General features: G+C 37.9%; 1 protein-coding gene across 13 annotated transcripts in view; it reads left to right on the forward strand.

The window, feature by feature from the left end:
• The window catches only part of NRXN1 (neurexin 1), a 668,036-nt gene that overhangs the window by 547,010 nt on the left and 94,379 nt on the right, over positions 1-26,647 (forward strand). For 7 of the 13 annotated variants that reach the window (XM_030236512.2, XM_050972680.1, XM_030236513.2 and 4 more), the window contains one exon: positions 1,735-1,906. In XM_030236512.2, coding sequence (XP_030092372.1) covers positions 1,735-1,906 — 172 coding nt within the window. Of the gene's footprint in view, positions 1-1,734; positions 1,907-26,268; positions 26,359-26,647 lie in introns of all 13 variants that reach the window. The other 6 variants (XM_030236511.2, XM_050972677.1, XM_050972678.1 and 3 more) reach the window with 1 other exon arrangement.

A 26,647-nucleotide genomic window follows, 5' to 3' on the forward strand; every position in this document is an offset into this window, starting at 1 on the left:
AGGAAAAAAAAAAAAAAAGAAGATGAGCATGAATTGGATAAGATGGATCCCATATTGACACTCTATAGACATGGAAAAGTAGTTCCAGCAAATGGAGAAATGTTAAAACAATCCACAAGGAAAAAAAAAAAAAAAAAAAAAAAGAGAAATGTTTAGAACATTGTTCAATCAACTGAGCCAAAGAAAAATATTTTTCAGACTCATTCAAGTCTCATCAGGCCCTTTATTTTTTTCAGAAAAGGTCAGAGCTGAGGAGCTGAGGGCAGGGTGCCAGAATGTTGAGGAGCTGCAGAGGTGTCCTGCAGCTGCTCAGCTGTGTAACTGCAGCCTGCAAGCAGTGCTGGAAAACAGTCAGATGTTCAAAAAGAGAATAAAATAAAGTGGACAAACTCTTGAGTTCTTTGCTTGGGAGACTTCCAGAGACAAGGAGCTGCAGAATACACTTACTGCAGGAGGCAGTGCTAGGGTAGTAAGGCAAAGAGAGATCAGACACAAGAGTTCTGCTACAGAGGTGAAACTGGGTCTGGAAGATTTGATATAAATGGCCAAGACATACAAAGCAAAGTATTTCATTGTGTTTCATCTGGTTGTGTAAAAACGTCATTAACTCATTTAAATTTAAAGAAGGATGTACCAGTTCCAGGAACATGAAATTTCATGTAGAATTACCAATTATTATGAATGAGTCCCTAATCTCATACTGTACAGTCCTTTTCTTTTTTTTCTCCTCAGTGTAATAAATACCTTTATTGAAGAGTAAATTTGATTTTATAGGAGAAAAAAAAAAAACCAAAGCCCCTAAGTTAACTTTAATAGACATTAAAAGACTTTGTTAAAATGCAGGTGTCCCAATAGAGTGAACATTTTAATAATTAAAAGTCAATAAAAATGAAAACATGCCGATATGACAATCATTTGAAAAATCTACTGCTTTGCTCCCAGGTATTGGTGTGCATGGGAAAGTCCCCTTAGGCCTAAGAGCACTTAAGCATAGAAGTTTATAGGCAAATCCCAGCAAAAAAAAAAAAAAAAAAAAGGATTCTCTGGCCTTAGTGAGAACAATACCACGTCCCTGTGTCAGCAAGTGCCTTTTCCTGCTCTCTGGCTCTGAACAGGGAAGTCCTTGTTAATCAGCCTGTGTGATCTTGGCTTAATGATTCAGAATCACTACAATGTGATGCAAAAAATCTCTCCAAGCAGAAAAAAAAAATCTCCTTCTTTATTATCATTTTTGAAGGCTCTAAGTATGAATGAGGTTTGAGAAAAAGGAAAAGCAGGGCTGGAACTTGGCTTTTATGGCCAGAAAATTCTTGTATCTGTTCCAAGTGACACTGTAAGGCTTTCTGTTTTAAAAGTCTAAAAGGAAAATTTTGTTTAATCTTTATGGAGGTGAGGGAGAGGACAAAGACAGAAACCTTGAGCTTTCCTCCATCTTCCCCCATCCTCATCTTGATCTGAATCTCTTGGAAAAGGAGAGAGCTCAGTTTGGTGAAGTAACTTATTTGGAATATCAATTACCCTTCAAAAGCACGTCCCAGACTTCCTGAGCTGTCAGAAGGTTTGTCACTGCCGCACGCGAACCTTCAGAAGTTACATCTGAGGAGAGAAGATGTTGTTAGAAATCTTCCCCTGTGTGTGACACACTGTCTCAATTTCTTCTCAAACAGCTCCTAATTAGTTCTTATTCTTTTTTTGTTGTTTTTTCTCTCCCCCACCCCACCCCCAACTCTTCAGCACCAGGGAAAAATTGGAGTTAAGTTTAATGTTGGGACGGACGACATCGCCATCGAGGAGATGAACGCCATCATTAACGACGGGAAGTACCACGTGGTGCGCTTCACAAGGAGCGGTGGCAATGCCACCCTGCAGGTGGACAACTGGCCCGTCATCGAGCGCTACCCAGCAGGTAAGGCCTCACACCAACCCCTGGCACTAAGAGGGTGGGGGGTGCCCGGAGTTTGCCTCGTTTTGCTCCTCTCCTAATGCGATATCAGCTCCTTGGAAGTGTTTTGGTAGCTACAGAAGTAGTTAAGAGAATCCTGAGCAGTGCAGTTTATGATGATGGCATTTCCTAAGTGAGTTTAAAAGCCCAAATTCAAGCTATTACTGGAAGTGGAAAAAATGCAGTTATCGAGGCATGAAGTAGTAGTTTTGTTTCTTGCTATCATTTGTTTTTATTGCACTTTTGGTTTAGCGGGGGAAAAAAAGGCTTTGACAAAAGCTACACAGTTTAAAGTGACTCACAACCCTATCCCCAAGTGATGGGGTGAAACATTTACTGAGGAAAAGGTTGTCTGTGTTCTTTTGATTACAAGATTACAGCAATCTGAAGCTTATGAATTTAGCAGAAACCTTCCAGCAGGCACAACCCAAACGACGTGGCATTTATCAATTGTACAGCCAACCACCCAAACTTGGGGTGTCTTAACTCCAAATACAAACTTCAGGATATTATTTATGCAGATGGTGCTGGTTAATTGAAGAGGACCACTAATATGAGAGCAGAGCTGCCTTGAGCAGGCCCATATTTAATTTTATGCAAATGTTATGAGCTGAGGATTACAATGCTGCTAATTTTATTCATTTTTAAAGGCAACAGGTTTTTCAAATATGCAATCCCTTTCTTATTGAGTGGGACTACTGGGCCATTAATGGTAACTTATGCATCAGCATGTTATCTCCTAACAGTTGCTCTGTGTGTTTATAATAAGAAGAAGGCAACAAATCTAGAGGTGTAAATGAAGGCAAATATGCAAACCAGAATGCCGATTGCACAAATGGCAGTTCTGATTTATTGGTTCAAATGTAGAAAATTCTCCATTTTTGGGGGTGGAGTGCAGCAGGAGGCTGTGTTTCACTGGTAAGGAATGCATAAGCCATTCCCTGGACTAATTATTAGTATTTAGTTTAGGATGGGGATTTTTGTTATTGTTGTTACCATTTCAGTTGTTGTTCAGGTGTTTTAAAAAGTAATTTTTTTTAATAATTAGGGTTATATTTCACATATTTCCATATGTGAAATATAACCCTTCAGATAATTTATTGGAAATAATTCAGAATATATGAAACAATGAATAAATGTACTGGGAATGAGACTATGCACAACAGAAGTTGTTATAAAACCCACCTGTGTGCAAATGTGCTATGAATGAATGGCAGCTCTTGGAATTAAAACCATTAATGGTTTCTAAGTTAGACACATCTATGATCAGTGATAAACACTTGAGGGAAAGGGGGATACTGAATGAAATACATTCAGTGATCTTTCCGATATTCCTTTTTCCCCTGTGGCCCCCTAGCTTTCTAATTTTAAAGGGTTTGGTAAATGGCTGATGAAATAAGGTGTAAGCTGGGAGGACTTGTTATCATTTGTGTTAAAGACCTATTCAACATAAAAGGAAAAATAAGCTTTTTTGTTTCTTTTGTTTTTTACCTAAATGATGAGCATGAGCTCACTGCCTCCAAACTCAGGAGTGATGCATCCCAACAAAGAGGAAGTCAGGCAAACATGCCAGGAGGTCTGTGTTAATGAACAGGGAGCTCCTGGACAGGCTCAAACACAAAAAGAAGCCTTGAGTTCTGAAGCTAGTGGCACTTAGAGCTCGTTTATACGGAACAAAGATCAGTTTAGAAAATAGAGTGATTTCCTTGGGATGGGATTGGTGGAGTGGAAGAAAGTTGGATATTTTCTTTGAAGAAAGAAAACAAAATATTAGATTTTCATTGAGTTTCCATGAGTGCTCTCTGTGCAGGCTGCATTTCAAGGCATTCTCAGTGGCTTTGTTAGCTGCAGTACAGAATCCTTTGGCTTGTTTTAATGTTGGATCTTCTGAAACTGCTGTTGGCCTGTAATTTTCTTTGACTTTCCCATAGTTATATTTTATGACTCCTGTGTGCCATAGCATTGCTTTTGGCTGCTATCCTCCCCTTTTCACCTTCCATCTCTTCTCCCTTCCCAGAAGGCAACCCTTAAGCCAAACCTTTTGTCTTCTCTTACTACACTGCTCCACCAGATTTGCCAGTCTTGTTGTTTTGGGTTTTTTTAGTTAATAGTAAAAACCAAGATTAGGCAGCCTAAATAGTAAAGTTGCTATACTTACATTTAATTTTTTTTTTCCCAAAGATAAAATTAAATAATCAGTTTGTTGTCTAAAGCATACCAACTGAGCAGGTCTTTCTTGCTGAGGAAAGATTTTTCTCAGAATTACTCTTCAGATTGGCATGCCTGATTGCAAGACATTTCTTGTGTTTGGTGCCTTAAAATGCTGGGTGAAGATTTTCTGAGAGAATTTTCTTGTCAGAGACTCAGGAATTTCCAGTTTTATTGCCTGTGTATCCTTCATCTGGCCCCATGTAACTGATGTGGATGAAGATACCCAAGGCCCAAAACCAGCTGGTACCTTGCAAAAAAATATCACATGGCAATACTTCACAGAACTTCCATGGTGGCTTTGTGAGTTTTACCCAAGAGCTGCATAAAATGCAGAAGAGTGACCCTGGAAGATGAACAGAATGTAGTCTGTCCCTCCTGTGACATCATTCTTGATCCCACTAGATTTGAGTTTGCTCTGGGCCAATGCACCTTCAATTTATATCTGAGTGGGTGTGAAATGAGAGAGCTGTAAAAGGAAAAGAGGCAGGGGTCAGCGGTACAGGATGATTATCCGAGTTTAGGTGGATGGTTGTTTTTTGAGATATAGTTGGGAAAAATGTGTTTTAGTTCTAGACAAATGTGAAGATTTCAGTATTCAGAAATGGCTGGATGATTTTCAGAAACAGAGGTTTGGATTTACATATGTATGTTCTTCCAGACTACCATCAAAGTAATTTTTTTTGCTCTGAAGTTTCTTTCCTGTCACTTCTCTGAATAAAATAAAATGCTAGAGCTATGAGGATGTGTGCTTTGATTTCTGCCCTTTATTAAATGTTGATTCTGTTTTGCCCATTTTTTGTGTTTGTGGCTGGTGCACAGCCCTGTGACAGTGAGTGGCACACTGTAGTTTTTTGATAGTTGATTAAGATGCCTGTGTCTTCACTTGATTTATTTATTCCATCTGTCTTAACTAAATTCAGTGTTATGTCTCTTTGCTGAATGATCACTGTCCTTCTACACCTTCCCAAAGATCTTTAGTATTTCATGTTGACCTCTTTTTCAGATAGGCAATTCACATTAACTTATCTGGTTGCAGCCTAACTTATGATCATAATAAAGAGGAAAGAGAAAACAGCTGACTGTTCAGTCAGAGCTCCTAATCAATAGACTATCCCCATTTCCATGCAGATCCTTTCTACTCCTTGTGGCTTATCTGGTCTGCTCCACTGTCTAGTTTTAATTTCCCTTCCCAATGATCTGGCTGCTGCTGTTATGATGGGACTGCTCCACAACAGCAACTCCAGCTGCTTCTATGAAGAGGCTGCTCTTGTAACTTCAGTTAGGTAATAATTCTACACTGAATTGTCAGTTTCCTAAGGGGGCATAAAACAAAGAACTTGTTAATTTGTGTCAAACTGAACTAAGAATTATGATCAATTTAAAAAAAAAAAAAAATTGTTTTAGTTGTTTAATTTTTAATTAAACAATTGTTAATAATTAAATTAAACAATTGCTTAATTGTTTAAAATTCTTACCTAAAGGTGTTTCAAATAAAATCAAAAAGGGAAAAGAGGAAAAAACCTTCATAATAGTTCTCATAACCATATCTATTTATCATGAAAAACAGTGTTCTTAATTATCTGATTTTTGTTCCTTGGTAGTGAAGTGTGTATATTTTACTAGTTAGAGAAAGTGTATCTAAACAAGGTAGAGGACATTTTAAATCCACAATAATATCCACTTATTGGGAAAGAATTTCAGAATCACTTTTCTAACACTGACTCTGTGCTTTCTGTGGTCAAAGGCAGTTTGCCCAATGATGTTTCTTTTAAAACGCACAGCAAAACAAATCATTTTACCAGTGAGGATTTTCTCTTGGTGACTTCCATCATAAATCAGACTGACGCAGAATTTTCTACCTAGAAAGTGACCTATTAGATGTTGGGCAGTGGGACTGTGGTTTCAAAGCTGCTCAGTCTGCTGAGAGTGCTCAGCATTCCTGGGCCCCTGCAGCAGTTTGGAAGATACTGTCTGATGTAGGCAAATATCTAAAATGATGCCCTCCCAGTCATCCCTGCATCTCTGCTTAGCCTTAGAAAAGAATAACTTTGTGGCAGCTGTCCTCATGTACCCCATGGGTCAGGACATGTCAGGGATGTGTCTGACAGACCTAGATCTGACAGCATGAGCATGTCACTCACACTGCTTGCAGAAAAGTGCTTGTCCAAAGCATTGCCAGGCTGCTGGAACAGATGCATTTCTGTGATTAGGAGGTATAAATCATGGTAGAGCACAGACACCAAAGAACCTGTGTGAGAGACCATGGATGCTGGCAGAAGGGCAAACTGAGTTTATGACAAGTGCCAGTACCTACCTGCAACAGGGCAGTCACCAGCTCTGAGGGCTTTGGAATAATAGAGAAAAATTCTGTACTGGGTTTTGGTGGGTTTTTTTTTGTTTGGTTGGTTGGTTGGTTTTGTTTTTTGTTTTTTGTTTTTTTTTCTTTAGTTGAATTGGAGTTTTTGGGGTGGTTTGGTTTTGATTAGAGAGCTGAGATCACACATGTTGTCTTTAGGGACTGTCTCTGGATTGGTGGGATCAAGGTTGTTCCTGCAGAGCATCCAAAGACATGGGGAAGGGGACGTGTCATTTAAATGCTCCTCTTGGTCCCTGCATTCTAGAAAAGAGAAAAAGTGTGTGTCATCTTTTCATGGGATACATGTGACTTTGAGATAAATGCTAGGAGTCAGCTATTGCCATGTATCCTATTTAGGGTAAATAGCATCCATTTGTCTTGGTTTTTCTGTGTTCAGATTGACTATAAAATTAGCAGGAGACATTTGTGTCAGTACATTTGTTTCTCCAGGAATGGATTAGCTTTTCCCGAGTGATCCATGTGCTAGCCTAACTTGCTTACTCTTGGCTTAGAAACAACTTCCAAATTCAAGCTCCTACAGCCTCTTCTGAAGAGGACCAAAGGTGTTTTTCAGGTATAAGTGTGGTGGTAGGGAGACACCTTGAGCACTTTCACAAATGTGTCTTTGAATATTCTAATAAAAGGGACAGTCAGCCTGTTGTCACCACATCCATAATGGTCAAGGTGATGTAGGAATCTAACAAGTAAATGATCACTTAGTCATTGCCTTGCCTTGTGCCAGAGAGGAAATTTTCAAACCTCTCTGGCCACTGCTGTTTGGACACAGGACTTTCAGGCTGTTTCACAGGAAAATAACAGAAGCTTCTGACTGCTGTTTATTTGTCCAGCAACACATTGCCTGTAACTTTCTCTCTGTACCTTCTCTGTACCTTTCCATTGCCTGTACTGGGTTCCTCCTTTGGATAAAAGAATCCATCTTGGTTCTCTCTTGTGTGTGTTGCTTTGCTATGGCCAGAGTTTTGGCTCCTGCTATCTGATCTGTCATCCCTCAATGCTGATGGTAAGACGTAGAGGAGATGAGGAAACACCATCATCTGATAAGCTGCAAAGCTCACAAACCTGGAGGAATCTCTCATTGCTTGTTCCCAAAGACAAAATAAAAACTGCCCTGGTACCCAGGAGGGAAGTCCAGTGGAAAAGACCCGAGTTCAGTTCTCAGCAGTTAAGCTTCTGTGAAGCACAAACTGCCCTATGTCTCCTGGTTTGGGTTTTCCTGCTGTGGGAAACCAGTGGTGCCAGTGGAATAAGGACATCTCCTAAGACTTTGCTTCCCTTGGAGATAACAGTGTTTGGAAAAATTGAGAGGATTTCTCAGGAGATCTCCACCTGGGAATATGTAAAGATAAATGTGCAAGTAAACACTTTATATATAAATTTATACCATATACATAAAATCAGGCTTTAGAGGTGGAAGATGTGGGTCTAAAATATTTAGTCCATGGAATTAGTAAGAGAATGTGAAAAATACCAGCTAAGTCAGTAGTTGTTTTGTGACCAACTCTCACCCTCCCTGATCTGGAAAATAAAACTCACCAGTGTTATTTATGGCCTTTCATGTGCCCATGAAGTCACATCTCCCTGGGGTTCTGTCTATGCTGAGGTCTCCACCTGGTATAGTTAAACCTACTCTGGTTTCCTAGGAGATGATGGAGTATAAATATGAATGAGTTAACATACTTGGGGTTTCTGATTTGCAAAAAGTCTTTGATGAAGTTCCATGTGAAAATATTCAGGAAGAATTTACCTGGCCCTGGTGGTAAAGGTCAAGTTCTTTGATGGATCAGACTCTCTCTTAGGGAGAACAGGGTCACAGATTCCCACCTAATGAAAATCAAAGGAAGTAAATAAATTGATTTTCAATAGAAGTATGATCATTTAAATCTTGTTATATATTGAATAACATTGATTTTTAATATAAAAGTTAGAAACTGTACAGGCTGTAAGTGAGATAAATTCAAGATTACTAGAGAAGAAAAAGATTACTGAATGAAGAATTAAAAAATTTGTGCTTCCTTTAACAGGCAATGAACAAAAAAAAAAGGGAAAATGGAAGGTAAAAAAATCTAAAAATGTATTTTGAAATAAAAACATTTAATAATCCCAAATTTTTACATTTTTGAAATTTAGAAATTACTGGTTTTGTACAATTTATTTGTTTTTTTTCCTGGAATGAGAGATTTTGCAAAATCTTCATTGGCTTAAACATTTTAATCTAACAAAGCATTTTCTATTCTTATCTCAGAGTTAAAAAACAACTGACTGTTGAATATGCACCCTAGCAGTAAAAGTAAAGTTGATCTATGAACGATAATGCACGTGGGTGAGGTAATCTAAATTATCATAGGAAATATTTTTTAATTGGTTACACTGGCTCAAGACAAAGGTTTAATGTTGTACACAGCTCATGGATTATTTCATTACCAGTCAAAAAACGAGTTCTGAGAATGTTTAGAATGCTAAAGAAAATATTAAGAGAACTATATTTAAATCAATGGGCCACTTTCCCTCTAAAGGATTAGTGGCTTGGATGGCTTCTTTTTTCCCATTCCAATTTCCTTTTTTCTTTTCAATATGTGTATTTAAAAGTAAGGTTAGTGATAAAAGACCTTAAGAAATTAGAAATTAAAATGTACTGGGTCAAGTCTGCTTCTTTGCATAAATTGTTTCTCTTAGAGAGTAACTTAGAAGAAACAGCTTACTCTTAAGAAATCCTTTTGCTTTCAGTCCAAGCACTTTCCAGTTCATCCCACTTTGTTCTTACATGTCTTTTTCAGAATAGTTTTCTCATTTCTCTGCTTATCATAATAACCTTTCTTCGAGGTTGTTTTTGTTTTGAATTTGGTTTTCAATTGCACATGTGTTTGAAAATGGACAGTATGAGGACCTCAAGGATATATGAAGACAGTAATGCAGATATTAATTTGGCATTTTAAGATTTTAATTTTCTTTTTCATACCTCAGGACTGGAAAGCCCAATGTCATTCTGTAGCTGACTACCTGCTGAATATCTTTCCTCACGAATTCTCTGTCAGAGTATCCCATCTTAGGGCAAGAAGTGGTGTAAATGGTCCTATATCTTAAGTGTGTGACTTGTACTTTGTAGTCTAAGCTTTGGTGTCACTTTTGTTAATTCAGAAGGGCTCTGTTCCTCTTGACTGATATCTGCAGCCTCTTCAGCATTCACCATGTCTGCTTTCATGTCATCTACAGATTTCATTGTGTGGATGGCACTTTCTACTGAGATCAATGAAGAAAATGCAAAAGATGATTTTTTGCCAAACTCAGCTTGGGCACTTTCTTAGGAGTCCCCCCGAGGTAGTTTTTCTGGAGGAAAACCATTGTTTTTCCTTGCAGTTGTGTATCTGCAGTGGCTTCTGTGGTAGCTTCTACAGCACAGTCTAAAGCAATTTGGGAATTCACCATGATATTCCTCTTGTTAACTCCATGTAGAACTCAGCATTGAGTTTATCACTTTTCCATGACTAAAACACACGCAGGTCTTCCACTGATTCAACTAGATGGCATCAGTTCCCCAAAATATGTGGAGAGCTTTGGCACATATGACCCACCTACTATGCCTTGAGGCCTTTTATTTTTAAAATAAAGTTATTTTAGTGGGGAACATAAGGGCCAGAATATGGTACAATTGACACATTGGCAGGTCTGAATGTGACAGGCAAGGACTGCTTGTCATCAGTGTGAATGATTCACTGAGAAGCTAAAGAGGATGCTGAATGAAGGGGGAGCTGCAGGGAGGAGACAACTCCAGGGCTGGTTCCTGGAAGGAGATGCATCCTGGGAAGATGGGAGCCTTGAGTGTGATGCAAGACAAGCAGCCCTTGAATTCAGAACCTGTCAATAGCTGCAGCAGCAGTCTCTATATGAGACAGAGGGAGGAGGAGAGAACAAACCCTTGTTCAATGCTATCCTTTGGGGTTTTGTTTAAATTCAGCTTTTTACCATTCACTTTTCACACTCCTGTATTTTTTTCCAGAGTTAATCCATGATTTGCTAAATGGCATCATATCAAATGCTTTACTGAAATCCAGAAAATTAGATATACTTCATTTCCTTCATCTAGAAAATGAGTTAGCTTGTCGAACACAGCTGTTAAACCAGCCTAACATGATTTGGTAAAGTTTTGTGTTTTATCTCATTTTCCAATTGCTTTCATGTCTTTAATTATTTCTTTTAAAATTTGTTCTAAAGCAGCATGTATGGCTAAGGTCAGATTAAATACTTCAACTGGGTAGTTTTAAAATTAGCTATTAGATTGTCTGTTCTCTACTACAAGAAATAACATGTCTCATTGGATACCTGGATTTAAAAACTCCTGGATTCTTCTTTTTAACTAGGGATAGAGATCATCTCTCTCACTTTCTAGCTCCACAAGTTCAGTAAGAATATGTACATTGTTTTTTTCAGAGCTGTGGAGATCTATATTAAACACATTCCTGTTAGTCAATTCAATCTGCTCCCTTGGATCACCATCAGCCTTCCTATAAAGTAATTCTCCTTGACTCTATAATCTCTTTTTGTTTACAGCACTTTAAAATCTCTGGCTTTTGAATTTAGTTTACTTTCTTTGGGAGGTTCTTTGGGCTTAAATTCTGGCAACATTTCTTGAGTATTTATTTATTTATTTTTCTAATTCTCAAAGGCACTGCTTTCTTTACTGAGATCTGGGGTTTTTAACCTCCTGTAACATAGCCTATAATAGTGTAGTTCTTCAGTCTAGCAGGTCTCCCCTGCTATATTTTAACCTTGCAGGTGCAAACTCAAAAAAAAAAAAATCATTTTAATACTTTATAGAATTTCCAAGTGTCATTCCTGGCTGAATCCAGCCCCTTACACTGATTGCATAATCTGACTTCCTTCGTGTTATCAAATTTTGTTCTTTTTAAATCAAGAATCTGATTTACAGACTTATTTTTAGTTGTCCTCATATTAAGTTAAGTCATCTCCTGATCACTCAATCAAAAAATGTCTCCTACAATTAACTTTTCTATGATGTCTCCAATACTTAGCCAAAGCAAAGATAAAATTGTGGGGTTTTTTGTTGGTTTTGTCTAGACAGAATCCTCAATGAGGATTTCCTAATATAGGAAACTGATTTCTACCTATAGTCATGGTTTGATGTCCAGTTATAGCATTAATAAAATGAGGCATTATGCCAGAGTGTACAATAATGGCATGGAGAACTAAAAACAAGGAGTTATTTAAAACTAAGTTCACTAAGTTCTCCAGAATAAAGATGGAAGAAACTATTCTGGAAGCAGGAATCAAAATAGATGAAAAATTCATCTAAGTTAGTGAGACACAAACCAGCAGTGAAGTGATGGATGTAACTAGGCCAGTGTGCTACCTTCCCTTTGTAATTGCACAACTGATTTCTTGCATGTTTTTCTCATTTCATGCAGCTCTGACTGCTCTTTGGTTATGATTAAATGTATTTGTCAGTATGCACACAGGTCTCACATCCCGTATCATTTTATTGTCAATGTGAAAGATTGATGTTAAAAAAAAATGGAAATTTATTTTCCCATTCTCTTTGGGTGAGCCTCTGTTGCAGCTTACTCAAAGTCAAGGAATTTTTTTGTTTTCTTTAAAAAAAGTACTGCTGCCCTTTGAGAGATTATGAATTTTTTCTATCCTGCTGCTGTCTTTATTTAAAGAACCTAGGTGATACCCAAACAAAGCACTACAGTAAGTCTTTTTTCAAAAAGTGGTTTCAGTAAAATTTCCCAAATCAGCTTTTTAATTTGACAGCTTATCAGGTCTTTCTGTCAGATAATGCAATATAATAATGCTTCTCTGAGTCTGCAGACAGATTTTTTCCCCCCTTTATTTTTCATCTTGGATATCCTGGTGAAATACAAAGGCTCATCCTTTCTTAGGCTTGTTAGATCCTGTAATTAAATTCAGATCTTGATAAAATGTGTGGCACAGTTGTCATTACTTGATCACAGAAGGTATAACACCTTTCAGTTAGATACAGCAAGGTGGCACAATGGAAGGAGAAAGAAAATGTCAAATGAGCAGTGATTCAGAAAAGCGTTTTTAAAATACTGAAAGAAACAGAGATGTGCTCTTTTCGTGTCTTTTGGCAGAGGATGGGCCAATGCCTGCTTTCCATAATTAGGTACAGGGTGATATGGAAATGGAATTTCTGAAGACAACAAGCTCCAGGGATTCAAGCTAGAGGAATAAAATGGGAATGAAAACAGACCTAAGAATGACACATTGCAAATCTGTCTCAGCTGGTCCCCTTGACCCCTTCAGGAAACCCTTATCTATTAACAATTCCCAATAGTCAGGTCACAAAAGATGAAATACTGCCAATACTTGGAGGTTCTTTTACAAACTTGTATTTGTCTTGGCATAGGTTTTCTGTGTAACCTGGAGCATCTTACTTACCCCATCTAGTAGGGTAAGTATGATGCTAGGGTAAGCTAGAAATGGAGGGATTAGCATCTTGTCAGTCAAGAAGAGAACAATTTACTCAAACTCTTCCCCAAGGAATTTTATCTGCTTAATTTCCTTAACAATACAATGTTGGTATCTCTGATGGCATCAATGATTTCAAAGAAATTTGTCATTCTTCTTTTCCTTTCCCAGGGGCAGAACTGTGTTGTCAGTGCAGAGATTTGAAGAGATTCCTTAGTTGCTCTCTCCCTCCAGCCCCCAGTGGGTTTGTAGCTCTCTCATTACACAGGACCTTACATAATGTGTCACTCGCTGGGCCAGACCAGTGATTTGCTCACCCCACTGAAATGATTTCTGTGTAACACTGAAGTTGGTGTGTTTGTGACAGTGCCCCTGTCCTGAGCTGCCCCACTGGATGAGCACACAGGTGGCTCAGCTCTGAGGCTCCCAGTGGCTGGTTGAGCATGCAAGAGCAGAGTACGATGCTGCGTGTTTCTCCTGCAATGCACTCTATTTCCATTATCTTCTGGGGCAAGCCTGGAGTCAGTCTGCAGTGGGAGCCTTTCTCAGGACAGGAAAAATCAATGTGGTGCTGAGCCTTCCAACCAGACAATCTATCATATGGAGAACAAAATTAATTTCTCTGCAGTGCTATTGTGTTTTAGGTGCTCTCGGAAGATGAGGTGGTTTTTTATTTGGGGCACATTCGTGCATGTGTCCCCAATATATTTTACTGGTGGCATGAGGTGTGACAGCAGTATAGTACTTTATGTCTGCAGGATAAGAACTTCCATTAAACTAACTAATTCAGAAATAGTCACTATAATTCATACTGCAGCAGGGAAAACAGCAACTTGCTCTGTCCTGGATATATTTTCCAGAGAGCAGACTGCATTAAGCAGGTATCCAGAAGGATGCAAATCATTGCTGTCTGGAACATAGAGCATGCACATTCTTTAGACTCCCTTTCTCCCCTTTGTGCCCTGTGAACATGGGAGGGAAGCTGTGCACCCATCTCTTCATTTGTGGTGTGATTAGATTTCTTCAGCCTTAAGCCCTCTTATTTAAAAAACAAACAAACAAAAATCATTTTCCAACTGCAGCTTCTACACTGTCAAAATATTTCTTTTTTTAATATTTTGGATTTGAGATTAATGTTGCACCTTAGCTACAACAAATTCTACTGTTTCTATTATACTATGCATATACAATTAAGTTCAGAGTGTTCCAGGAGTTTCAAAGAACTTCCTTGACCCTAGCAAGGTATAGCTAAGCCAGAGTATAGTTGGGTTTTTTTTTTGTTTGTTTTTTATTTTTTTAGTCTTTCCTACTTGTCAAAAAATAAAACCTTGTATGATTTATATAACCTAGAACTCCTATGAGCTTCACAAGGGGCAGATTGTGTAGTATGCAGCATTTCAAATAAATTTGAAGCAGAAATTGAATACCCCTCAGTGTATCAGAAGCATGAAACATTGTAAAGTGCATCCTAATTTCAGCCCCTTACATGCAGAAGTTAACTGAATTAAAGGCAGTGAAATTATGCCTTTACAAATTGCTTTAATTGAGATGTGAATGGTTTCTTTTCCTCAGTGAACTATTTCTAAGGCATTAAAATGCAGCATTGGGTATAGTGGACATTAAAAAAATGAATGAAACACACTATCATCAAGGTTAAGTATATATAAAGACAATTTTGATTTTCCTGTGTTACAGATCTGATGGGCATTAATAGAGGAGAGGTTTAATTTTTTTAAAATTACAGTTTATACAAAGGAAGAGAATAATAAATATGTCCCTTGCAAGAGAACAAATGGTGCTAAAAATATAACTGTAGCTGGGTACAGGGCTCAGTCTTGAAAGCATACTCTCATTTTCAGAGCTTGGTAATTGCCTCAGAGCAATTTTTAACCAAAGGATTCTTTAACATCTCACATAAGGATCCCTGTCCTGGAGCTTCTCTCATGTAAATTCAAGTGAATTTCTGTCTGAACTAAACTGCAAACTCAGTTATAGCTGCACTATCAATTTCAGAAAGCTGTGGTGGATATGGTACACAAGAAGGGTTTGGTCAGAGAGGTTTCAGACTCAGTTTCAGCATTCCTCCTCCCCTTTTATTAAGTTCTCTGGTGCTCATTGGTATCCTGTGTGTAAAAATCATCCTCCAAGAGCCAAATTAGAATCAGAGAGGAGCAACACTGCAGAGGGCAGTGTGGCAGTGACTTTGGGGACCCTGCAAATCACAGCCACACATCTCATTTTCGATCCCAAAGTTAGTGGATATTCCTGATCCAGCTGGTGAGCAGTGAATGCAGTTAATTTTTCATTAGTCAGCCCGAGGTAATAAGCTCAGTATTGCACACAGCTGATGGTTCTCAGGGAGGGGCACTCACTGACTGAACTTCCCCCAACCACTGGGGTTCTCTACTGGCTTTAAAAAGCTTATGGCAACACAGGCAGTGTCCTGGAGAAACAGAATTCCAAGAAGACTCTTGTGGGGGGGTCTCATCTCCCAGATTTCTCCACATGAAAAACCAGGCTAGGCTGTGAAAAAGTAGTTCATGGAAATGGCTTTGTGGGCACAAAAGGCTGAAGCATTAAGAACTGGGGAGGATTTTAGCACCTTTTGCAGCATTTTGAAACAAGCTCTGGAACAAGTATCAAAGTCTGTAGCTGGGGTCTGTGGTTCTATGGAAGAAAACAAATTGGTGTGTGTGTAATGAGAACCCTGGAGAGGCACAACCTTAAGTGATTTATACTGTCAAAAAGAAAACTGTGCAGTGACTTGATTACAGCCTGGGTGCTTTCAGGAGGAAAAAAACAGCAGATGCTTACAGTGCTCTTTAGCTGTTCCTAGAAAGCTGTAACCAGAGCTAAGAAACTCATGGAAGAAATGAGTGCACAATTTCAACAGTGAGCCTTGGTGCTCACTTCTGAGAGATTTACCTCATGGTGTGTCATCACATCAGGAGAAGGTGGTTCCCTGGAAATCCTGATTGAGCTGGTTTTAAATTAGCCAAAGAATAGTTTCATGGCTGGATACCTGCTTTACTCATATCCTTTGACGTGCAGTTGGCATTAGTCCTATGTCTTAGGAGTGTCCTATCAATGCACTCCTAAGAATATTGCTAAGGCACCACTGTGTTCATAATGCTGATATAGCAATAACTTTCCAGGAATTAAAGTCAGAGTAGGAAAAAAATAAAAGTTTCCAGGCATCATTTCTATACCCAGAAACATTACAGTGCTAATCAAAAGCTATGTGATACCTTAAATTTGTCAGTCCTATTGCATCAAACTGAGAATGTACTTGCAAAAGAGCAGAAAGAGAGTACTGGAAATTTTACTTAAACCCTAATAAAAAAAATTACCTTTCTCAACTTGTATATTTATACATCCATAAACCCTGATAAATTCCTGTAAGGAATGATTTTTAGTTAACTGCTCGCTTAACCATTCCATCTGATAGCTCACAGTTTGTTGCATGTCATTTTTGCAGTAGCTGACTTTAGTTAAAGAGCATTCCACGGAGTAAGCCTGCATGCAGCTTTTCCAGCTGAGCTGGAGAGATGAGCCATGCTGCAGGAGTGTGTCAAAAATAATCTGCTGCCTGTACACTTCCCTTATCTGTCATAGCTCTGTGGATGCCACCACCATGGGTGTTCCGTGCAGAAAACAAAATGGGATGTTACTCCAATCCTTGTCAGGATCCCATTTTAGCCTTGTACTTTTTTGGTGGCAACAACCCACCCTGGCAGTTTGACATATTTTAGTGTTAATTGGATATTCTTCAGCCTCATGCTTTCTAAGTTTTAGTGTTCTGCTTTAGGAGCAGTGGCAAACCTGTGAACATCGGAATAAAAGCAAGGACAGGAGGCAGCTTCCTTTTCCCATGGAATTTGCTGAGTCCATGCCAGTACTTTCATGGCCGGTGATGAACTGTAGATTGATGGACTGATGTAGTCCTTCCTGCTCAGAGGCCTGAATTTTGTCTTGAAATATGCTTATTAAAATTGAATGAATTAATATTTTATTAGTAAGTCATCTGCCCATTTTAGCTGTTAGTGTATTATCTGCTTTGAATTAGATGCTTATTTAATACTTCACTTTGCTCAGTACCATCATTTAGAAATAAAAATAATTTAAAGAGCATAATACATTATATTTAATAATGCATTAGTGCTTCATGTTAGAGAAGCTACAAGAGTTCATAAAGCTGGATAGATGATAATAGCCTTATTTAATTTCAACATGGTGGGTTTCAGTATGTTTTTAAAAGGTCAAGTGGTTCCCTGAGAAAAAGTAGATGTGTAAATTGTGCTAGCAGAGCTATTTTCTTTCTAAAGTTGATCTTTTTCCCATTAAACATTTCATAAGTGTTTCAAAGTAGAAGTCAGGTCTACACTGTGGGTATTGCATCACCAAATGGATTTTTGTAAAACAAAATGAAAAATTAAACATATTGACAGCTGAATAGTGATAATCTATGTCCTTGCAAATTCATATATGCTTAAATAGTTCAATATAAATTGTTTCTTCATTCTACTGTTTCAGCTCAGATTTGCCCTTAAAATCAAACCAATAAATTTAAACCTACATGAAAGTTAGCTGCCAGCTTCACACTGCCCATCCAAAATGTGTCAGTGTTAGCTTTTGAAACAGAGCAGCTCCTCATATGAAAGTGTGTCCTGGGCAAGAGCTTAAAGCACAGGGATGTCTTGGCTTAGCTGGTGCTGGATCCACACGTGTTAGGGCTGGCTTTGGAGTCACTGGCTTTTCCTTCTGGAAACCCAAGGCTCCCTTGACACCATCTGTCATCTGGAGACATCCCAGGAGAGATCTGTTCAAAGATGCCTTCAGGCCATGATTTAGGAAGGCACCAGAGAATTGCTTCTGTGCTCAATGCTCAGTGTGTCTCTGCGGAATTTTGAAGAATAGGCTGCACTGAAATGGACTTTCCAAGGATGTGGTTTGTGCCAACACTGGCAGCCTTTGGACTCTGTGGATGTGGTTTGTGCCAACACTGGCAGCCCTTCTCCTTCCTATTCCCCACACAGGGTCTTTACCCAGCAGTGGGTCTTTGTCCCATTTTTAAACAGAGAGTATGAGAAGTCAGGAAGCAGAGCTATCAGGAGAGTGATAAATGTGTTATGGTAACCAGACTTTCCTTGAGAGCCTCCTAAACCATACAACAAGGGAAATATAAAAGAGTTTTGAATAATCAAATTCAGAGTATCTGAGCACAGAACTGTTCAGTTCTCTTCAAAATTGCCATCTCAAAACAAAATCAAATGTTTCACAACAATTCTTAGTATTCTAGGCTGTACTACACCAAAAAAACCCCAAACATATATATATATATAAAAAGCATAATCCAATCACAAGGGTTTCGAAAAAACCTTGGCTAACTGGAAATGTGTTGCAGATTATTAGAAAATGAGCTGTGTTTTATAAAAAAATTAAAATGATATGCAATGTGTTTTAGTTTACAAGGGCATTATTAGTGATTTTGAAAAAAAGATATTATAAATAGGAAATCAGATTATTTCAATTTTTAACAGATAAGGTTAAACCTCTTCTGGGAGTCTACTCACAGCCATTATGCTTTTCCATGGTGGTCATCTCATTGCAGTTCTGCAGTCCTAAAGCACTCCTCTGCTTTTATCTCAGCGAGCATCTGTTTCTATTATTTACAGTTTCTGTTTCCGTGTCTTGCCAAAAGCATTGTATGTGCAAGTTTAAACTTTTCCATTTGAAATAGATTATTCTTTTATAGTAAAATGTCTGCAAGGTTTAAATACCCAAGTTGAAATGCCACTTTTGGACAGAACTGAAAGTCTCGAGCTTGCTTTGGCCAAGGGCAAGGTTTTTTTTTCTTTTTTTTTCTTTTTGCCCACACTGCTGACACAGAACAGATTTCTATCTCTTAAATGCCATTTTCTGTCTATATGGGCACATTTGTTTTTTCCTGCTTGGTAAAATCTGGTCCAAAAAATGACATCTGTTTTCTTCCTGTTGGCTTGTGTGTAATTATGCTTGTCCCTAGGAGAACAAGTTGATACAGCCTGATACAGGTGCAGCAAGTGTGACAAAGCACCTGTATGTCCCAGGACTTTGGGACATAGAGGTTTACTCCAGAATCCCCATGTTTAGTCAAAGAACATGAAATCAAGATAAGAATTTAGGCTGCAGTGAAGTTAGTTGGTGAGCTGTTGAAGAAGGGTGATTCTGAGTGCTTTGGATTTCATGCAGTGTTTATGAATCTGGTCATGTAATGAGCATGACTTTATCTGTACCCTGCACTGCCCCTGAACAGTCTGCTAAGGCAGTCCAACTTCAGCAGATTTGGAGATCACAACTGAAGGCCAATACTCTATTTTCTCTTATCAACCACATAACCAAGAGTAGGATTTAACTCCAGAAGATTTTTTCAATTGTTTCAAATAACTTTTCAAGTTGTAAATTGTCCACAAATAACTTATGGGAAAAAAATAGATTTTTCCAAAGCCTTTCAGTGGCTACAATAAAATGCAAGGATATGAGCAATGACCTTTGGCAGTTTGTCCTTATTCCAATCTCAGAATTTATGTGGTGATTAAACTTAATTAGGAGACTTACCACACAGTTAATAAGTCCTTTCTTATTGATGGCTTCTACCTGAATACTGGATATTCATGGAGTTACAGCCCAGTGGGAATTTAAGATGAGAGCTGAGGACAGTGTTTCCCATTTGCCATTGTTCCTTTATGTAATGTGTTGTTTCTGTCAAGAGACATTCTATATAGCACCTCTTTTCTAGCATGAAATGAAGATCATCCAGATTGCTACCTGCAAAAAAAAGTCAGTAGAACACCCTCAGGAGCTGGTATCTCAGGTCTAGCTAATTTTCAATGCAATAGGCTTGAAACATTATCCATTTTTCAGTTGTTGAAAATCTATGGAATAAGAAACTGCTTACAGTCCACTTTTGGTTAAATTCATAGAGAAAAGGTAACCTTAAGTGCTGTGACATTATGATTTAGAACCAGCTCAGAGTCCTTTTCCTTTGGAGAACTACAAAATGTCACTCTTGTGGTAATGTGGGATATGGTACCATACTTACAACATTCACTGCTCTTCAATGATTTCTGTCAATAGTCCTGCCTATTTTAGCAGCAGCCCTATAATATTAGCTCCTGTAACACTACACAGGCAGTACAAAGGATCTTTGTAAAACTGCAGATAACAAAATATGACCTTTTTTTTTATCAGACAAGTCTTATGTTTTCTTATCTGTGTCCTGTTGCTTTTCATCTTTTCTTGCTTGTTTTAGATATAATACATCAATCTCTCAAAATAAGCCAACCAAAGCTGCACAAACTGAGACACTGCATTACAGTGAGGAAGTGAGAGTCAGAAAGAGCACACTCTTCATTTAATTAGTAATTAATCCAGTGAAAAATAATCAAAAACGAAAACAGGGCAGAAGGTAGTTGATTTGAAGTGAAGGTTCTTCTCCCCCTGAGAGGTTAATGAGAGTTCACAGTTTAATCCTGTAGAAAGTTGTAAAAATATTATTTGCTTTGTTTAATACTCAAGCATGAAATAAGGAGCTTACAGGTGAATATAAGATGTTTTGGTACAGTCTGTAAGATAAATGGACATCTTTCAATAAATGTGGTAATTGTAATCTTAAATGCAAACCTAGGTTTTACTTTGTTTTTAGCAGTGCTGTAAGCCCCTAGTGAGAGGTTTTACTCTTCTATAAATAAATGGTCTCTTTGGATGCTTAACATTGATTATAAGGTATTTGGGAGTTCCTGTAGGGTGTAAAGGGTCACATTATATTATGGTAATTTAGTATGAACTTGAAAGACTTGGCACTTCAAAATTTAGAGGAGTGGTACTTCATGGTGGTTTTTCTCTTTATAGGTTAAATTTTCTTGAGCAGGTAAGGCATTGAAGAGCTGCACTCTTATTTGCTACAGGTTCTTTCTCAAATTTAAGAGCTTCTTTTCACTTTTATCTTCTCACTGAGCTGATGGTAAGGTTTGTTCAAAATATTCACATTCTGCAACTCTGTGCCTACCTTCCCTCCAAGCACTGGAGGAAGCCCAAATCAGCCTTCTGGGTTTGTAACTCCTCGTACAACACCTTCAGGACTGACCACTGCATCTTCCTGTGTCTCGCTCCACACCCTGTTACAAGGAGAGCTGACATCTTTCAGCAGCAGGAAAGGACATACACCTTCATCTGATCCATCCAGAGCTCACTCCTGGATCCAACACTGGCTAGACAAGTCTGTAAGCACTCAGCAAAAACAGAGGTCAGAGCAGTGTCCCCCACTAACACAGTGACTTCCTGAGCTGAACTTGGACCTCTTGTCCACCCCATGCAACCCATACTGTGCAATGTGTGCACAATAATGGAAAAAGGTGGTATGAAAGAACTTTACTATAGGACATTACTGAGACTGGGATTTCATTTCCTGGCTACGTGAGACTGTTTGTGGACTGTTTGCCCGCATATCCCACCCTGAGCTGCTGAGGGTGTTCTCTCATGCCATACAACTGACATTCCAGTCAGATTTCATCCCTAACTGCATCTGCAGGGGTGATGAGGGTCTCTGCTTTCCTCTTGCAGATGTCAGGGGAGTCATGGTTCAGAAAGAGCGGTGTCAAGATCAGGATGAGCAAAACTAGGGCGAGAGAGTTGTTTATAAATGGAGATAGACCTTGGTTTCATCACTTTGTTGTTTATTTCCCTAACAGATCACTGGGACTAACACTGTGAATTTGTATTCTGTTAAAGGGTTTGTTTCAAAGAAAATACTCTCTAGTCTAGCTTGCTCTTCACAGACTCACGATTTTCAACCTTCTTACTTATTCCCTTTCAAGGATGCTGCTATTTCACATCAATAACTGACACCTTTATTTCAGAGCACAAAATAGAATTACACTCCAGCCCTGACAATATAATAAATCAGGAGGGATAAAATACATATTAGTGAAGTTCACATAGTTGGTTTGTCCCAGCTGACCTATAGATATAAAGGTATGATTAAAGTTTTTTTGGACTGCTTCTTCTCAGTTGTGACACAAGATTTAACTCTGACTCAAAGATTTGACCTTTGCTGCTCTTCTCTGCTTACCTTGATACTTTGGAATTATTGTTATTCCCTTGAAGCCTTTCTGCCAGTATGGAATTAACACTCTGTTGTGACAAAATATTGTGTATTTGGCAGAAGAATGAAGCCATCTAGAATTCAATCAGGTTAGACAATGTCATGGTGCACATCCTGAGTGAATCATTTCCACCCAGCTTTTTTAATCAAAAAAATCTTGGCTGTATAACCTGGAAGAGTAATGCTGGATAGCCACATAGCTGTCTACAATTAAAGTTTAGGCACATCAGGGGTTTTTTTTATGAATTACGATTGAAAGGGTGCCTGCCAGGGCACTTAATCTTTCAGATGGGTAACAGAATAAAATCTCAAAGCCTCAGGTTTATTTAGGGCATGAAAAAATTTATTAACCTTCTTGGAAGTGTTTTTACTGAAGAAGTTCCTTGTGGTTCACCATATTGGTAAAAACAAGCATAAATAAAGGGAGGTAGAAAAATGTGAAGTGAATACTCCCGAGGAAAACAGTCTGTGGTATTTATGGTTTCTCAGCTGGGGATGAGATTAGAAGATGAGGGAAATGCATTCAGTTTTACTGGGTCTATCCAGATTTGTTGTATGACCCAAACCAGATGTTTGGGAAGAAGCAGTTATTGAAACTATGTGTGTTTTTCATTATATAGTAAATAGGACTTTTGTTGCTTTTAATGGATTTTCTGTTATTTTCAGTTCTATGTATAATTTTTTTTCATGTATTTGTTATGTGTCTAGTGGATTCATCATTGCTAAATCCATGTGCTCTCCTTGAAACTAAATCCAGATAAGTTCCACACCATTTCCCTCTAACCTTTCCATTTATATTATATACTAGAATAATTTAAGCTAACGTAATAGTGTCAAATTGAGATGTATTTCACAGTGCACTTTTCCCCTGATGAGGAATGGGCTAATGTAATCAGCAATTATTTTTTGTGTGACCTTTACAAATCAAATTGTTATTTTCTTGCTTTTCATTTGAATTTTGCTCCCAGTGGTGCAGGACTGCTGCAGCTAGTATGCAACATAATTTATTGACAGAATCACATTATAATAGTCTCAGAAACCATACATATTGTATGTTTTAATGAAATAATTCAAAGAAATGCATAAGCTGACCAAGATTAAATTTATGATGTTACTTCACAGAGGAGTTTCCAGGATCACCACAGAGATGTTCTGGAGCAGCTGCAGAGTAGTGAGAGTGGACCTTGCCAAGGATAGATCCCATGTTAGTCATGGAATTACAACAGAGAGTTGCAATGGCACTGAGGATCCCGTCTGGGGGCTGCAGGGGTTTCTCTTACACATGTTCCTGATCTACACCTACTGGGTGAATAAAGAGCACAGTTTAATGCCTCCCCACTACAGGCAGTTGTGAACCCTTGGCCATAACTTCCTGCTTCTTTTGGGAACTAGGGAGCATTTGTTCATGAAAGGCATCCAGTGAGTAACCGTGCGTGAAGCTGATGAGTGAATGATGATCTCTATCCATGAGACTTATTTCCATTAGGTTAATGCATTCCTCATGCCCACAGGCCTCTTCTGAACAACTTAGCCTTTCTTATAAATGACACAGAAGAATTTCAGCCACTCCTCCTATTTTTTTCTTAAATATAGATGAGAAAAAATAAAAGGGTACGCAGCACTAACTAAAACTCATGATTCATTTACTGTAAGTTAAGGAAACCTTTTAGAAATAGGATGTTCTCTCACTTTTTCAGTGACTCAAGTGATAAAACCTCGATAAAAACTGTCAAAATATCTTATTGAAAAGATAAATGTGTTAAAAGTGACCGATTATCAGAAAATATAAATTGTTACCTCACTGGTTTAGGTGTACATATATACACCCATATGTTGATGGAAGATACAAATCCAGAACAGAAACATGTAAGACCATACTTTTTTTTTTTTTGGTTTTGTTTTGTTCCTGTGTTGGTCACATGACATTTTTATGGGGTTTTTTTCTGGTACTTCTCAAATTTCCATTCAGTCACCGGAAGTTTGCTGTAAGAAAAGGAGGCCAGGATGAAGAGAAGCAATTTTAAAGATCAAAACAGGAAAAAATCCCCTAAAACTTTCTGTACTCCCACATCATCAGAGTGGTTGTGTTGTGATGTGTTTAATTCTAAATTTTCACTTTCTTGGAGAAGTACAAAAGGGAAAGTTTCCGTAAAACGTTTGATGTTCAGTTTCAATCCTCTTTTATGGAAAATATATCTAAAAGCTGAGAACAGAGAGAAATAGACATAAAACCAAAATGTGTATATTTTATATATATGCATATATGTCCATGTACTTTTTAATATGACATGCACTTAGATTTTCGCATAGTTTATTTACTCAGAGAAATTGTGGAACCACCCTCTGTGGTTGTCCAAAGAAGTTGTGGATGTTCAGTCATTGGAATGGCTCATGGTCAGGTCAAATGGGCTTTGAGCAACCTGATCTAGTGAAAAGTATCTTTACTCATAGCAGAGGGGAGGGAAGAGATGATTTTCAAACATCCCTTGCAATGATGCCAACCCAAACCATTTTATTGTTAGATTTTGGAAAGGGAAGGAAGAGGAAAAGGCCATCTCCTCAAAAGCAAATAGGTCGGCTTCTGGCATGGTGACTGATGTCCATGCTAAACCAAGTGAGGGATGCATAAAACATGGAAAATAGCAGTTCTCAGCACTGTAGAATAAATATCTGCATAAAACACCATGGTTTCATTTGCACTTCTGGGGGGCTGTTGCACTGACTCTTCCCTGCAAGCCTGTTATGGCTTGTAATTTTGTGACAAACTGGAACCCTGATCTCCTAAATTTGGATGATATTTCTGTTTGACAGTTAGCAGTAGGGTCCCTCTAGCTCAAGAGCATATCTTTCTGAGCACTGTGTGGGCTTACTGCAGCGTGTGCTTACATTTCCACTACAGATACAGAACTTGGTTTCTTGGTTGGTTTAGGGGGCTTTGAAGTCAAAGAAAATATGCACGTTTGAGCCAGTAAGATTGACTTTGTATTTGGACATGATTTATGAATGACTGCTTTTTACCCATCTTGCTCTTCTTATCTCTCAGATTCTTCACTAAAATGAACCAATACAATGAAAGAAAAAGATATTGTTGGTCTAAAACTCTGCTGCCACCAAAAGCCTATACATTGAAGGAAATATTTAGGTTTGCCATTCTCTTAAGTAGCTTTTTAAGTGGTATTCTGAGGGATCAAAACTATATCACTCAAAAACAAAAAACTATAATTACAAATAAATATTTAAAGTGTTTCGCTAATTATTCCTCATCTGCTATTTTCTGAGTGTACCAGCCTTATTTTATCTCACTGTTTTAGTTGAAGAAGTCAGAGATCTCTGCACTGACTGGAAAAAGATAGTTGGCAAATATGACAAGTTTGTCCTTTGCATTGCTGGGTTCTGGTCAGTTTTAAATCCCACCACAGATGGCCTCTTACTAAATTTTAAAGCACTTGCACATTTCAGAACCAGGCTACCTTTCAGCCAGTCACTTTTGTCAAAGCCTTGGTGTTCCTTCAAGACATTGTCAAGGAGTCTCAAGAAAATGTACAAACTGTGAATGCCCTGGTCTGTTCTGTACCATGTATTTGAATCTCTGAATTTTATTTAAATGAAGCAAAGAAATGTGTATTTTTTCTGCTTAGGAATAAGTTACAGCAGGACTATTATTAGACAGAAGAAGTAAGTGTGCCTTAGATGGTGATTAAGAGTTGTGTTCTTCTTCTTTAAATGACTAACCTGGAGTGAGAGGTTGGATGTCTTTTGAAAACTTAAACCTGTTTCACCTGAACATGTTTAACTAGTTAATAAGAAACATCAAAAAAGACAAAACCCTGAGGTCAACTATCATTTTTTTGTAAAGCCATTCGATGATGTTTAAATTTGTTTTTTGGGTCTGTCTATAACATAAGTTTAATAACCTAGCTCAAATGCAGATTTCTAATTTTCAATTAACATAGGAATAATTTTGTTTGCTAAAATAAAATAAATGAATGAATGAAAAGTCTGAACCATGAAATGTTCTAGGTAGCACTTTTTAAAATTCCAAATTTCAAAAAATCATGTGGCAACTGTATAGCTCAAGCTTTAAGTATTAACTTTTAACCTTTGACCTTACAGATTTTAACCAATGAAATGTCTCTTTAAACTTTAAAGGAAACAATGATAACGAGCGCCTGGCGATTGCTAGACAGCGAATTCCATATCGACTTGGTCGAGTAGTTGATGAATGGCTACTCGACAAAGGTAAAAAACATTGATTAAAACTTCAAATAAAAAAATAATTTGAACATAACCAAGTAGTGCTTCATTGTAACACTAATAAACATAAAAAATAAATTTCAGTAAAACTAAATTAAAACAAATTTTAAAAAGTAAAATATAGAGTAATATTTGCATACCTTGTATAATAATTTCTATACATTTCTAGAAGTACCAGCTGTTTAATAATCTTACCCTGTTAACTTAAGGTTAAAGGGACTGTTAAATATAATCCACTAACTCAATCTATGAAGGTACTCATAGCAAACATTAA

This window comes from Serinus canaria, chromosome 3, assembly GCF_022539315.1.
Source record: "Serinus canaria isolate serCan28SL12 chromosome 3, serCan2020, whole genome shotgun sequence".
Taxonomy (NCBI): Eukaryota; Metazoa; Chordata; class Aves; order Passeriformes; family Fringillidae; genus Serinus; species Serinus canaria.